Source organism: Ailuropoda melanoleuca, chromosome 13, assembly GCF_002007445.2.
Source record: "Ailuropoda melanoleuca isolate Jingjing chromosome 13, ASM200744v2, whole genome shotgun sequence".
Classification (NCBI taxonomy): domain Eukaryota; kingdom Metazoa; phylum Chordata; class Mammalia; order Carnivora; family Ursidae; genus Ailuropoda; species Ailuropoda melanoleuca.
Window position 1 is genome coordinate 39,656,739 of NC_048230.1, and position 13,225 is coordinate 39,669,963.

The following is a 13,225-nucleotide window of genomic DNA, read 5'->3' on the forward strand; positions in this document are numbered from 1 at the left end:
TGGTGAGCAAAAGTGTTTTATTAGAAAGGTTCCTGAGTGATATTCCCACCATGTTTCCTTGCCAGCCATCTTGTTGGGTTGCAGGTGGCTGGCTTGTGAGGACGGAGGTCACTGTGTCTCCCTGCTCCGTGGTGCTGGGGGCTACCGCCATGGCACTGCCCTGTCATTCAGCTCTACTGGAGTTCCCTGCTGGTCTGCCTACCCTTCCTTCAGCTACTATCCACTGTTCTGGCCCCCCGCTTGCTTTCTATGATCTCCCTCCAGTTGTCACTCCAGGAGAGCAGCCGTCTCCTTGTTGGGGGTAGGGCTAGGTGCTGGTTGTGGCAGCAGGTGAACAAGATGTGCTCCCAGCTTGGGGTCTCCTCTTGGCCTGGGACAGGACACGGAAGAAAGGCAGTGAGATGCAGTCGTTATAATCTGGTTATTTTACTCCCTCTCCCTAATCCCAGCAGGCCAGATGCCGGGAAGGTTGTCAGAAAAACAGGTCTAACCTCGAATGGTGTCCTTGTCATCAATGAGCAGGTCCCCCAAGACCACCGTCTTGTCCCTCGTCAGGATAATGCGTTCCACAAACTGAGGCCCCAGGTGATTCTCCACCCAGCGGTACTGTGGTGAGGACACAGGTCTGTCAGTAGGGCCAATGAGTAAATAGGTGGGAGTGGGGTCTCCAGCCTTTGAGAGATGCTGCTCCCCTCCCCCCCACCACACTCCCTGTGTTTCAGTTCTGCTGGTGTATTTTAAACATCAGAACTTAGGAAGCTGTTTGCTATGAAGTACTGGGGTAACCCGCACCTTCTCACCCACACAGTGTTCATAGTTCAGCAGAGGGCTGGAGCAGATGAAGACCTCTGTGCTGTGTGAAAGGGGCACGGGTTAGTTAGTTTGGTACCCTCCCTTACTCCACCGCCCCTCCCTCTCTGCCCTTTCTCACTCCTGCATGTTGTTCATCTCCTGCATGGCTTCCAAGGCTCCAGGGATAGGCTCCAAGTCTAGGAAAAAGCCTGGGGCTTCATACACACTGGCCACTTTGTCCTGAAAGATACCGTGTTCTTTGTCCCAGCTTCTGCCTCCAGCAGATCTAGCCCCAGGGAGGACTCTCAAAGTAAGATTTTTGGGGGGCTCATCCCCAAATCACAGCCACAGGAAGAGGATTTTGCATAGGGGAAAGTATTCTTCCAGACTTTCTCGTCCAGGGTGAACAATGGATTCTGAAGTGAGGGTTTTGTTAAACAGAAAGGGGGTGTCTCTGGAAATGGTGTAGAGGCAGTCTTGCCCAAGGGGAGGGCTCCCATTCCTACGTGCCCTGTGGGGTCGCGCTCCCTGCTTCCGGGGATACTGTGGGGTCGAGGCACCTGGCTCCCGCTCCCGGGGACATTGTGTGGTCGGGGCACCTAGCTTCCGGGGACATTGTGGGGTCGGGGCTTCTGGTCCTGGCGACAATGTGGGGTCGGGGTTCCCGCTCCCGGGGACATTGTGGGTCGGGGCACCTGGCTCCCCGGCACTCTGTGGGTGGGGATGCCCGGCTCCCGGGCGCCGTGTAGGGTCGGGGCTCGTGCTCCCGGGGTTACCGTGGGATCGGGGCTCCCCTCCCCCCCGCTGCGCTCCCGCTCTCTCCCTGCCTACCGCCAGGTCCGGCCGCAGGGCTCGGTACTGCTCGCGGGCGAGAAAGCCGCGGCGCTCTTCCAGCGCCACGTGAGGTTCCCCGGGGAAGCGGCGGCGGAAGCCCCGCAGGAGGCCCCCCTCGAAGTCGGCCAGCACGCCGTCCATGTCCACCAGCACCCGCACGGGCCGCACGCGCCGCGCAGCCATCGCAGCCGCCATCTCTGCGCCCTCCAGGAGGGGAGCACGGGGTGGGGGTAGGGGGGTGGGCGCCCGGCCCGCGACTTCCGGAGGCGCGGGGTGGGCGGGCGCACCGGCGCTCATTTGCATGGGGCGCCGGGGGACCCGGCTCTGTGGGAGTGCGCGGCCTTTCCCAGGCGGCGGCGCGGGGCGGCCTGAGAGCGCGCCCGCGTACACATCCGCCGCCCCCCACGCCTCAGGGGACGACCTCAAATCCTGGCGAAGGCCTGGGGCTCCTTCAACTTGTGGGGCTGGCGCCCCCCCCCGAATCCCGACCTCGAGTCCCGGGGCCACCGCCCTCCCTGCTTGTGGGGCGGGGCGCAGGAACACGCCGGACGCCCGACCCCGGACCAGAGCCCCCCCAGGGCCTGACTTATGGGGGCGCCCAGTAGCTTTGAAGTGAAAGACTGTTGAAGACCCCTGGCTCGTGTGAGTGGAGCTCCTAGGAGACGAACTCATAAACCAGAGTTGGGAGCATCCGCTTTGAACATCCAACCCCACCCGAGGAGACGGCTTCCACCCAGCTCAGGTAATCGGGACCGGCCTTTCTGTGGAACTGACCTCTGCTCTAGAATTGGCAGTTACAGCCCCCTCTAGAAAACGCGACCACTGCTAAGTTTTGTTGGTGCTCCTTTGTAGACTTTACGCCCTTTTCTGACTACATCCAAATAGATTTACCTACAGTCCAGAGTGTAAACTCAGATTTGATTAGGTGACCCATCTTTCTGTAGTTCTCCAGCTGAGCACCCCAGTACTTCCAAACCAATGTTAACAGGAGCATTACAAAGGGGAGACTAATGTCTTGTTCTAAAGTGATCTAATTTAAAAGCCTTTAAGAAGGGGCGCCTGGGTGGCACAGCGGTTGGGCGTCTGCCTTCGGCTCAGGGCGTGATCCCGGCGTTGTGGGATCAAGCCCCACATCAGGCTCCTCTGCTGTGAGCCTGCTTCTTCCTCTCCCACTCCCCCCTTGTGTTCCCTCTCTCTCTGGCTGTCTCTATCTCTGTCAAATAAATAAATAAAATCTTTAAAAAAAAAAAAAAGCCTTTAAGAAGTACAATGGGCGTAAGCGATAGTGAGTCCTACACTCTCCCTCTTCCCGCTCGTGTCACACAACCTGAGTGTAAAGTCCACATGTCAACGAAATACTGTCCTGCCATCATCATCCTAAGATTATTCAACTCCACTTTCTAGACCCTAAGCTTTCTAAGTAGAAAATGTAACACCCGTAGCAAACGTGTTTACATGGAATTTCCTAAAATCTGTTCTTATAGTATCAGAATGACTGGCATAACTGTCCCTCCCTCACAATACTTGAATTTTGATTAGGCACTGATCTTCAAAAAATTTTAAAAGAAAAAAACACTGAAGTTACAAGTTGTGACGCAAATCAGGGACTTCCTTTTCCAGGCTCCCCACCATCAGAAAGAAGGGTACAGGCAGGATTCCTACCACCTGAGAGTCCTAATAGAAACCATAACTCAGGCTAGTATTTGTAGGGCTAACCTGTTTTAGTGAAATTGGACAGATCTTGTATCAAAGCTGTTGACTTCTCCATTTTGCAAATGCTTTGCACCAAAAGGGAGAAAACCTTCACACCCCCAGAACCTATAAACACCCTTATTCTTCCCAAATAAATGTTCAAATGAACCAGTGGTTATGCTCATCCTCTTAAAAGTCTCACTTTTTAAGATAGGAAATCGGTCCCTAAATGAGAAGCCAAAAGAACACAGTTTAGTAGTGTAACTAGACCTAAAAGCCAAGTCTTAACGCCCACTTTGGACATTTTTTTTTTTAAGATTTTATTTATTTATATGACAGAAATAGAGACAGCCAGCGAAGAGAGGGAACACAAGCAGGGGGAGTAGGAGAGGAAGAAGCAGGCTTATAGGGGAGGAGCCTGATGTGGGGCTCGATCCCATAACGCCAGGATCACGCCCTGAGCCGAAGGCAGACGCTTAACCGCTGTGCCACCCAGGCGCCCCAACCTGCTGTGACTTTAGACCTATTTTCTTTAGAGAGAAGCCCACTGCTCTGGGACTTCATTAGTCTCTATTAACTTGAATGATTCATCAACCCTTGGGCAACAGGATTTAGAGTAACAGAGAAAAAAAAAGCAACTAGACAGGTAGAACACTGAAACAGTCTCAAAAAGATGACACAGGACACACTGTTTCAAAATTTGTACATTGTTTACTTTAAGCAACAGTCCAGGATTGTGAAGTACAACACACATTTTAAGGATGAGATTTCAGTTCATGGTCAAGCACCAGCATCATGCACACAGCTTCAAGTTACCTAAGAAGAGCACTGCCCCCTTGGGGTCTGTTCACCACGAAGACCCACTTCTGTGTGGTCACTGCCCTTGCTTGCTTACCACTTGGAATTTGTCAGTTTGAGCATACATCAAAGTCTTCCTCTGCATGAAAGCAGCGGGCTTAGCTCATCAGCTAGTCGAGTTAGTATCTGGCTTACTTCTTAAGGTTCAAAAATTAAAAAGGCAGTTTTTTGCTTTGCAGGCAGCAAGGCATGAGGCACAGGCCTCTACTGTTCCATATGGCACAGGAAGATGCTTTTAGCAGAGGGCACTGACAAGGTAAGCCAACAACAAGTAGGTTTGGCATAAAGACAACCCTGTTTGGGGGCCTGAAGGAACGGTGCGCCTGTGGACTGTTCACTGGTCTGTCCAATCAAGGCTTGGTAAACCCAAGTAAAGCTGACAAGAAAAGGGTTTTAAAAACCTCAGTACAAAAGATCCTCTAACACATTTGGAACCAAATTGTTCTTAAAAACACTGTACTAAGTGTCACAAAACTTTCCCTCCAATCTACTACTAGAAAACACTCATGCCATGGCCTACAGACCCAGAGGAATCAGGACAGATAAAGAGAAACCTGTTCTTTGAAAAAAAAAAAAAAAGACAGCAGTACATAAAGTGCTTCTTTTTTAATGAAACAAATCCAAAAGATGTACAGTCAGGCTCAAGTTGTGCAGTTCACAAGCATGGAGAAAACAAACAAACAAAACGACAGAGTTCGAGAGAATCAGAGCTAACCCAGGACAAGGCTGGACTTGCCGCCAGGGGGGTTTCTTCGGGATGGCACCGGGGCCGGAGCCACTGGGCTGGGCACAGGCGCAGCAGGCACGGGCTTCTCCTCACTCTGCCCCAGGCTGGCCTGCAAGTCTGTGTCCACATTTTCTAGGAAAACAGAAGGAAGTTAAGGCTAGCAACTATTTCCAGGTAAAATGAAGGGTCTTAAGATTTTCTTGGAGGATGGTTCAAATCACACCTAGAGATATCACATCAGACACGGAGATAACAAATCGTAGCTAAAGAAGGCAACAGTCATTCAATCATGTCCCCACAAGCCAAAACCAACCACTATCAGTCTTTTGTCATATTTGTACCCAGGCCCTCTTCTGTGTGTGTTCTTTTCTAAATTATACACATACATGAAGATGTAAGTATTTTTTATATAGGTTTATTTATTTATTAGAGAGAGAGAGACTGAGAGTGCAGGGGAGCGGCAGAGGGAAAGGAAGAGAGAGAACCCTCAAGCAGGCTCCCCACTCGGTGCAGAGCCCGACGATCGATCCCAGGACCCCAAGATCATGACCTGAGCTCATGACTGAGCCACCCAGGCGTCCCGAAGATTCAGGTCTTTTAAATCAGAACATTACAGATAAGTGGAGCACCTGGGTGGCTCAATTGGTTAAGCGTCGGACTCTCGATTTCGGCTCAGGTTGTGATCTCAGGGTCCTGAGATCAAGCCTCACATGGGGCTCTAAGCTCAGGAGGGAGTCTGCTTAAGATTCTCTCTCCCTCCCTCCCTCCCCACTGCACTCTCTTTCTCTAAAATAAAAGAACATTACAGATAAGCTATAGGCCCCTAACCCCCAATCCATCTCCACAGGGGTCTCTTCTCCCTACTCTTAGAGGGCCTACTACGAGTTGTATCGGACATAATGATATAAACTTCCTTTTTTTACAGTCTTAGAAATTTACCCATATTTATAAATATGGTCATAATTCACACTACTTAATTGCTTTATAGTATTTTATCACACAAGTCAGTATATTTGATATAATATAGTACTGTATTTGCTCTACTGGTAGCAAAAAATTAGACAACCCAATCACTCCATACACAGCTGTAACGGAGACAGACGGGAACAGGTGCCCACGGGGGTACGAGGCTCCCACCTTCAGTAAGAACAGACACTGCCCGTCATCCTCCCAAGAGGCTGTGCCATGCTCTACCCCCAACCTGCGTCAGAGGTCACTGTCCGTACACCCTTGGCACACCCACCATTCGATAAGCAACCTCACTTTAAAATTTGCCAAACTGATGGGTGAAATGTTTCATTCCTGTTTCATGTTACGTTTCCATGATTACTAGGTGAGCTTGATTTTTCAAGTAGGCTCCACACCCGGGGCGGAGCTGAACTCATGACCCTGAGATTAAGGCCTGGGCGGAGATCTAGAATCGCCCATCGCCCGTGTGCACTCTCTAACAAAACAAACAAACAAAAAGAGCTGGACGCTTAACTGACTGAGCCACCCAGGCGCCCCTTTTGATTTCTTTTTCTAACCACAAAGATAACCCATTGTACTGACATCATTTATTAATGAATCTACCTTTCCCCTACTGGTTTATGATATCTCCATTAATCAAGTCATTCCCATTTATATTAACTGGGTACTTTCCATGTCAAAGTCTTGAGAATTAGTGTTATTATTACCCAACATCCTAGACATTGCTTGATGATCCACTAATCTGTGAAATTCCCAACAAACATCTATTCTTAACGAGGCAGTTTCCAAACTCGGAAAAGTCTTTGTTCCAAGTCAAAAGTGACTGCAAAATTCCAGGTCTCATTTCAGTGTTAGACTATCAAATTCGATTCAGTTGCATATTCTAACACCTGTTCTAGAATAAAATCTCTCTCTCTCTCTCTCAGTCTGTCTCTCACACATACAAAGGCACTTTTAGTGTAAGAAACCAAATACTAGTTCATAAAACCTGGAAGAAAAGCTACCTTTAGGTTTAAACACATTTATTCCCTCCCCTGGATTAAGGAGTTCCAAAACACTGGAAACAATAAAAGAGAAATACTAGTTATGATGGATACCATGTAAGAACTTCACATGAAGTCATACTGGACACCAATGAAAAGTTCTGATGTTGAAAAAATGTACTTTAAGTCCCTCAAAGATTAACCATAAAAGTTCATGCTACTAAAACCACTTGTATCAAGTTTTGCTTCAGCTAACTTTGATACCAAGAAGTCCAAGGGGGGGAAAGGTCTAAGATCAGAAACTCAACAAAAAACTCAGAAATGGGGGCTCCTGAGTGGCTCAGTGGATTAAGTGTCTGCCTTCAGCTCAGGTCTGCTCAGTGGGGAGCCTGCTTCTCCCTCTCCCCCTCCCCCTGCTCATGCTTTCTCTCTCTCTCTCAAATAAAATCTTTTTTTTTTTTTTAAATGTATTTTTATTTTTTTTATTTTTTTTAAACATTTTATTTATTTATTTGACAGAGATAGAGACAGCCAGTGAGAGAGAGAACACAAGCAGGGGGAGTGGAAGAGGAAGAAACAGGCTCACAGCAGAAGAGCCTGATGTGGGGCTCGATCCCGTAACGCCGGGATCACGCCCTGAGCCGAAGGCAGAAGCCCAACCGCTGTGCCACCCAGGCGCCCCTCAAATAAAATCTTAAACAAAACAAAACAAAATAACAAAACACCTCAGAAATATGCTGCTGCTACTTTTGACATTTCCTTTTATGAATTTTTGGAGGTAACGTAACACATACAGTGTTCTATACTATTCAACTACAAGTAAAAATCAGTATGAAGCTTTCCAAAATTATAGCCCTCATGCGTGGTTATAAACAACAGTGTGGCAAGAAAGGGTCACCCCCCCCCTCCCCGTTTCCCGTTGCCACACTCTTGTTGCACAAGAAGCAGGATCAAATGCATCAACATTAAGTACCCAAGTCCTCTGAAAAGTATCCCTTAAATATGTTCCATTTACTGTAAATACAAACAAAACCCAAAAACTGACATTCTGAAACAATCCAAGATGGATGAATACAGAGCATGAACTCCACCTGAGCCAGCCTATGGATTTAAGCAATACTGTTGCTTCTGCTAGGACTTTGCCTCACCACTACACATGCTCTAACAGTTCCCATCGTCTGTCTGGATCAAGCAGTTACAGGAGTACTTCTAAAGGACACATTACCTTGCAACTCCACCATGGTCATTTATTTCCATAAAGTAATTTTTATTTTTATTAAGATTTTTTTTTTTTACGATTTTTATCTATTTATTCGACAGAGATAGAGACAGCCATCGAGAGAGGGAACACAAGCAGGGGGAGTGGGAGAGGAAGAAGCAGGCTCATAGCGGAAGACCCTGATGTGGGGCTCGATCCCACAACACTGGGATCACGCCCCGGGCCGAAGGCAGACGCCTAACCGCTGTGCCACCCAGGCGCCCCTAAGATTTTTTTTTTTAAAGTAATCTCCACACCCAACGTGGGGCTTGAACTCACAATGCTGAGATCAAGAGTCGCATGCTTCACTGACTGAGCCAGCCAGGTGCCTGCCCCTCCATAAAATTACTTTTCTTTTTTTTTTTAAGATTTTATTTATTTATTTGACAGAGAGAGAGGGAACACAAGCAGGGGGAGTGAAGAGGGAGAAGCAGGCTTCCTGCTGAGCAGGGAGCCTGATGCGGAGCTCGATCCTAGAACGCTGGGATCATGACCTGAGCCGAAGGCAGACGCTTAACAACTGAGCCATCCAGGTGCCCCCATAAAATGACTTTTAGATAAATCAAGCTCACACCCACCAATCGTATATTTGTCTTTCATTATTAAGGGAACAGTTTTGTCTTTCACTACTAGATAACATGCCATGCCAAAAGAGAAAAAAAAAAAAAAAGCACATATGGAAAATAAACAACAGCAGGCCTTAATGTAAATGCCCCTTTGTCTAGTCAGAAATACTCCAGCCAGAAAGAATGGAGGCCAGTCTGTTACTCCATCCCTTTAGTCTATAATAGGGCAAGTACAGAAACTGAAAGTAAGGCTTGAGAAACTTACACAGGACCAGACAGAGAAAGCTTTTGTCTGTTCAATCTAATAACTGAAAAATGGGACTTTAAACACAAACACTTCTACTATAGTACCTATCTTATATACTGTGTGACTCCTCAGCACATCCGTGAGGACACTGAACAGACACTTACATCAGAATGAATGATAAACAGATACTTACATCAGAATAAATGATAAAGTGGTTTATTGTAAGGATGAAAGAATTAGAACATCAAGAAGCAGACTGTCTAACTTGCCTGAAGGTGGGAAAGACTTCGACCTAAATCCTGTGGACCTTCTCCCTCTGCTACAGATTTCCCACGTGCTCCCTTTAGCCATTCCTGTATTTCATTCCACAAAAGAGGAGGGCAACTTTCCTTATATCCAAACAAAATCTGTCTTATTTAAGCTGAATAGGAAGAAAAGGAAGGAAGGAAGGAAGGAAAGAAAGGAAGGAAGGAAGGAAGGAAGGAAAGGAAGGAAGGAAGGAAGGAGAAAGAAACTGAGTAGAGTAGCTTGACTTTAAGCAAACTTGGCAACAGGACTGGCATTGACCTCTAGGCCACCAGATGGATCTTAAATTGTTAGGCCCCTTGTCATTTCATGACAAATGAACTAAAATAAAGACTTGTTATACTATACAACTCAGGTTGCTGTTCACCTAAAGAATCTGTAACAAACTGAACTGGGGGAGAATTATCATTAGCAGGAATAAGGACACATTTTTCGGGGCGCCTGGGTGGCACAGCGGTTAAGCGTCTGCCTTCGGCTCAGGGATCCCGGCGTTATGGGATCGAGCCCCACATCAGGCTCTTCCGCTATGAGCCTGCTTCTTCCTCTCCCACTCCCCCTCCTTCTGTTCCCTCTCTCGCTGGCTGTCTCTATCTCTGTCGAATAAATAAATAAAAAAAAATCTTAAAAAAAAAAAAAAAAAGACACATTTTTCAAAACTTCATCAGGGGCTCTCACATATTTCTCCAGGATCCCCAGATTTCTAACTATATCCACTGTCCAAAAATAGTGACTTAAGGATTAGCTGCTTCTTGCTAAGTAAGGTTTGATGTGGAAGTATTTCAGAATATGAAAAGCAGCGAAACTGAAAAGCCCTGAAGATTTCTTTACCTCCAGAAGAGTCTTTGCAAACAGAACACACTGGACACAAACAATAACGAATACATCTTCAGTCCAGTGAGAAAGTGACTTGTACACCGAGCAGGAACCCAGGTAATGCTCACAAAGGAGATTCTCCTCCCACCATGCCCATCAGGAAACACTGTCTGAGGGGCGCCTGGGTGGCTCAGTTGGTGAAGCGTCCGCCGTTGGCTCAGGTCATGATCTCAGGGTCCCAGGATGAGCCCTGGGTCGGACTCCTTGCTCAGCAGGGAGCCTGCTTCTCCCTCTCCCTCTGCCACTCCCCTCACTCATGCTCTTTCGTTTGCTCTCTCTCTCTCAAATAAATAAATAAAATCTTTAAAAAAGGAAAGAAAAGAAACTGAGAGGGCAGAAGAGGAATCTGGTTCTTAAACCTGTTTCACGGGACAACTGCCTCACAAAACGTAATGGTGGGAAGAGGCCCAGAGGAAGCAACCTCTTCCTTCTGGGCCAGACGGCCTTCCAACGGCTGCATTTCACTGAGTCAACTTTCACCTGATTCCTACTGCCTGACACACGTAAGCCTTTCATTACATGCAGAAGTAATTCTCCGGCACTTGTTAAGGAAGTTCCAATAAACACTTCAAAGATTGAATATCATTAAATAAATGATTATAGCTCATTTCCACATATAATTGGTGACATGGATGCTGGGAATTTACATCTGCCCCCTAAATCATTATCTAAAGATCAAAGAGTCTTGCTGAATAAGCACCTCAGCGTAAAATCAAACAAACTTGGTAAATTAAATGCTGTGGGCCAAGCTTGAAATGCCAGAGCATTATTACTGAAAAGCTCTCATTAAGAATAACAGACAACACCAGCCCGACTAGTGTACACATATTTGTGAAAGACTCTCCGTTTTTCCTTTCTGGTGCATTTCTGACATTGCTCTCACTGTGGCAGATACCAACGTGGCCATGTTTGCTAACCTCCCAGTTTCATTTTTCTTTCCTCCCCACCCAATATGTGCTGACACTTGGGGCACAGCCAGGTTTCACTCCCCAGTCTCTTTCCCCGAGACACAATTTCAATAAAAATTCCGACCTATTCTAAAACCATTTATAGAACCAGAAATTTGGGCTTCAGAAGGACTCACCATGAATGTCGCCTTCTCCCTGGAAAAGAAAAGAAATTCAAAATTTACTTCAGTTTTTATTTTTAATTTTTTAAAGTTTATTTTTTTAGTAATCTCTAAACCCAACGTGGAGCTCAAACTCACGACCCCTGAGATCAAGAGTCATACGCTCTGCTGACTGAGCCAGCCAGGTGCCCCTAAAAATTTACTCCCGATTTTAATTTTGTAACAAACAAAGCAGTCACAGTTCTGACAGGCTACTATCTATTTGAAACCAAATGTGGAATTTCATTTGGATGCAGTCAAGTTCAGGGTCGGGCTGCAACACAATTACATTATAGCCTTTACTTACTTTGAGACAATGCTGAACAAAAATGCTGCATGACAGGTTGCCCCAGTGCCAGCAATATCCAACACACCAAAAAAAATTAACATTTATGTCAAAGGCCTAATATCAATTAGCATTTCAGAGGATCTTTTATCAGAATGGGAAACTGGTAAATTTATCCTTCCATTCTCCCTCTCCTTTCTCCTTATCTAGCTGTTGAAGGGCCTCTATAAATTCCAAAGCCCCACACAGGTCTCTCCACACTTGCACAGCTGATGCCTCTGAGGTCCCTGCTTACAGGCTTCCAGACACATCCCTGGGGGCATTGGGACCATGCTCCTCTGCAGACAACTGAGGGTAACGCCCAGGCTGCAGTCTCTTGGAGCTCAGCTCAAAGTAACTGGGCAATGTTTGCCAACAACGAAAACAGTCTTTGAACTCAGAAATGCTACTATATATGAGTTATGTAGGAAGTAAGTGTGATCCAGAAGTTCCCAAAATCGATAGTGAAGGAGAGAGACTAATCCTACTGGTAGAAGAGACAGCTGAACAGACCCAGATCATGTCACCTCACTTTTCTAACTTTATTCATCTTTCATTCCCAGTATGGCCTCAGTCCCTTTCCTAATTATCTCTATGTGGGATGCCAGTGGCAGAACTAAAGCTCTTAGTACAATAGGAGAGAAGTGAATTTCTAAATTGTATCGTCCTCAAAGCCCTTCCCCCCACCCCCCATGTTGTCATACTGACCTTCAGATCTAAGAAGTCTCCAGCGTTCGCTTCAGAGGAGTTCCTTCTCTGGGGTCCAGATGACTCAGAATCCTCTCTGCCACCACTAGACTTGGCACCTGAATTAAAACATACTTTCTTGAGGAACACGACAGAAAGAACTAAAGCAAAACACTTCTTCCGTGAGTGATGTTCGTGTTAGTCTCGTATTACAAAATGAGCAAACTGTTAGAAGGGTTGACCAAGAGCATAAAAATTCTACAGAGAGACCGAATAACCCTATTTGACCTCAGTTCTCATTCTGACCCCTCAAGACTCAGTAGTTCCCACTTCTTGGTCCCAGTCTTTCCTCCACTGACAAGCTTGAATTGTTGTTGATCTCATTATGGATGAGCTGGATTTTGCTCATCACAGAAAATCAACTGTAGTTATTCCTGCTGCGTCTGCCCCTTTGACCGGTGATCACAGATAGAACCAGTACCTGCCGACTTGGCCCATGAAGGAGGGTTTTCCTCAGGTGTCCCAAAGATGCTAGACGCCATTTTGTTCCTCCTCACAGGCTGTTCTGTTGGTTCATCAAAGCCTAATGAAAAATTGGATCCACCTCCTGGAGGCCGCAAAACCCTTGGAATAATGGCAAAACATCCATTTCAGATGATACCAAAACATTTCTCGGCATAAATGTTTTCAGACTCCTTTATTTCATTTCCCTCATCCATTCGTGGTAACGATAACCCCTGATAACCCTCCCAACCCCTCCCCACAAGCTGCTAATGGGAAAAAGGAACCGATTCTTCGTGGTATAAATTCAGCACTGGATCACACCAGTCAGAATGGCTAGTAGCACTGGGGCACCTGGGTGGCAGGCGGTTGGGCGTCTGCCTTCAGCTCAGGGCGTAATCCTGGCGTTGTGGGATCGAGCCCCACTGTCAGGCTCTTCTGCTATGAGCCTGCTTCTTCCTCTCCCTCTCCCCCTGCTTGTGTTCCCTCTCTTGCTGGC

At 46.9% G+C, this 13,225-nt stretch overlaps 2 protein-coding genes across 4 annotated transcripts in view; both read right to left on the minus strand.

The window, feature by feature from the left end:
• Nucleotides 1-3: 3 nt before the first annotated feature.
• Nucleotides 4-2,573, minus strand: NT5C (5', 3'-nucleotidase, cytosolic). 3 transcript variants are annotated; one of them, XM_011225802.3, is made up of 5 exons: nt 1,624-2,560; nt 932-1,032; nt 793-853; nt 492-606; nt 4-370 (listed from the first exon to the last, which is right to left on the minus strand). In XM_011225802.3, exons 1-5 carry the CDS (start codon nt 2,296-2,298, stop codon nt 210-212), a joined length of 1,113 nt encoding a protein of 370 aa, XP_011224104.2. In that variant the 5' UTR covers nt 2,299-2,560; the 3' UTR covers nt 4-209. The 3 variants fall into 3 exon arrangements, with proteins under 3 accessions (XP_011224104.2, XP_034497648.1, XP_034497649.1); XM_034641758.1 differs by having other exon boundaries at nt 352-370; nt 801-853; nt 1,624-2,573; XM_034641757.1 differs by lacking the exons at nt 793-853; nt 932-1,032 and having other exon boundaries at nt 1,624-2,566.
• A 1,436-nt stretch (nt 2,574-4,009) lies between these two features.
• JPT1 (Jupiter microtubule associated homolog 1) overlaps nt 4,010-13,225 on the minus strand; it is a 17,214-nt gene continuing 7,998 nt past the window's right edge. Inside the window, exons 2-5 of the mRNA XM_002919838.4 lie at nt 12,707-12,849; nt 12,247-12,344; nt 11,190-11,208; nt 4,010-5,035 (exon numbers count right to left, since the gene is read on the minus strand). Of these exons, the coding sequence (XP_002919884.1) occupies nt 4,887-5,035; nt 11,190-11,208; nt 12,247-12,344; nt 12,707-12,849 (409 nt within the window). The 3' untranslated portion in view covers nt 4,010-4,886. The remainder of the gene's footprint in view (nt 5,036-11,189; nt 11,209-12,246; nt 12,345-12,706; nt 12,850-13,225) is intronic.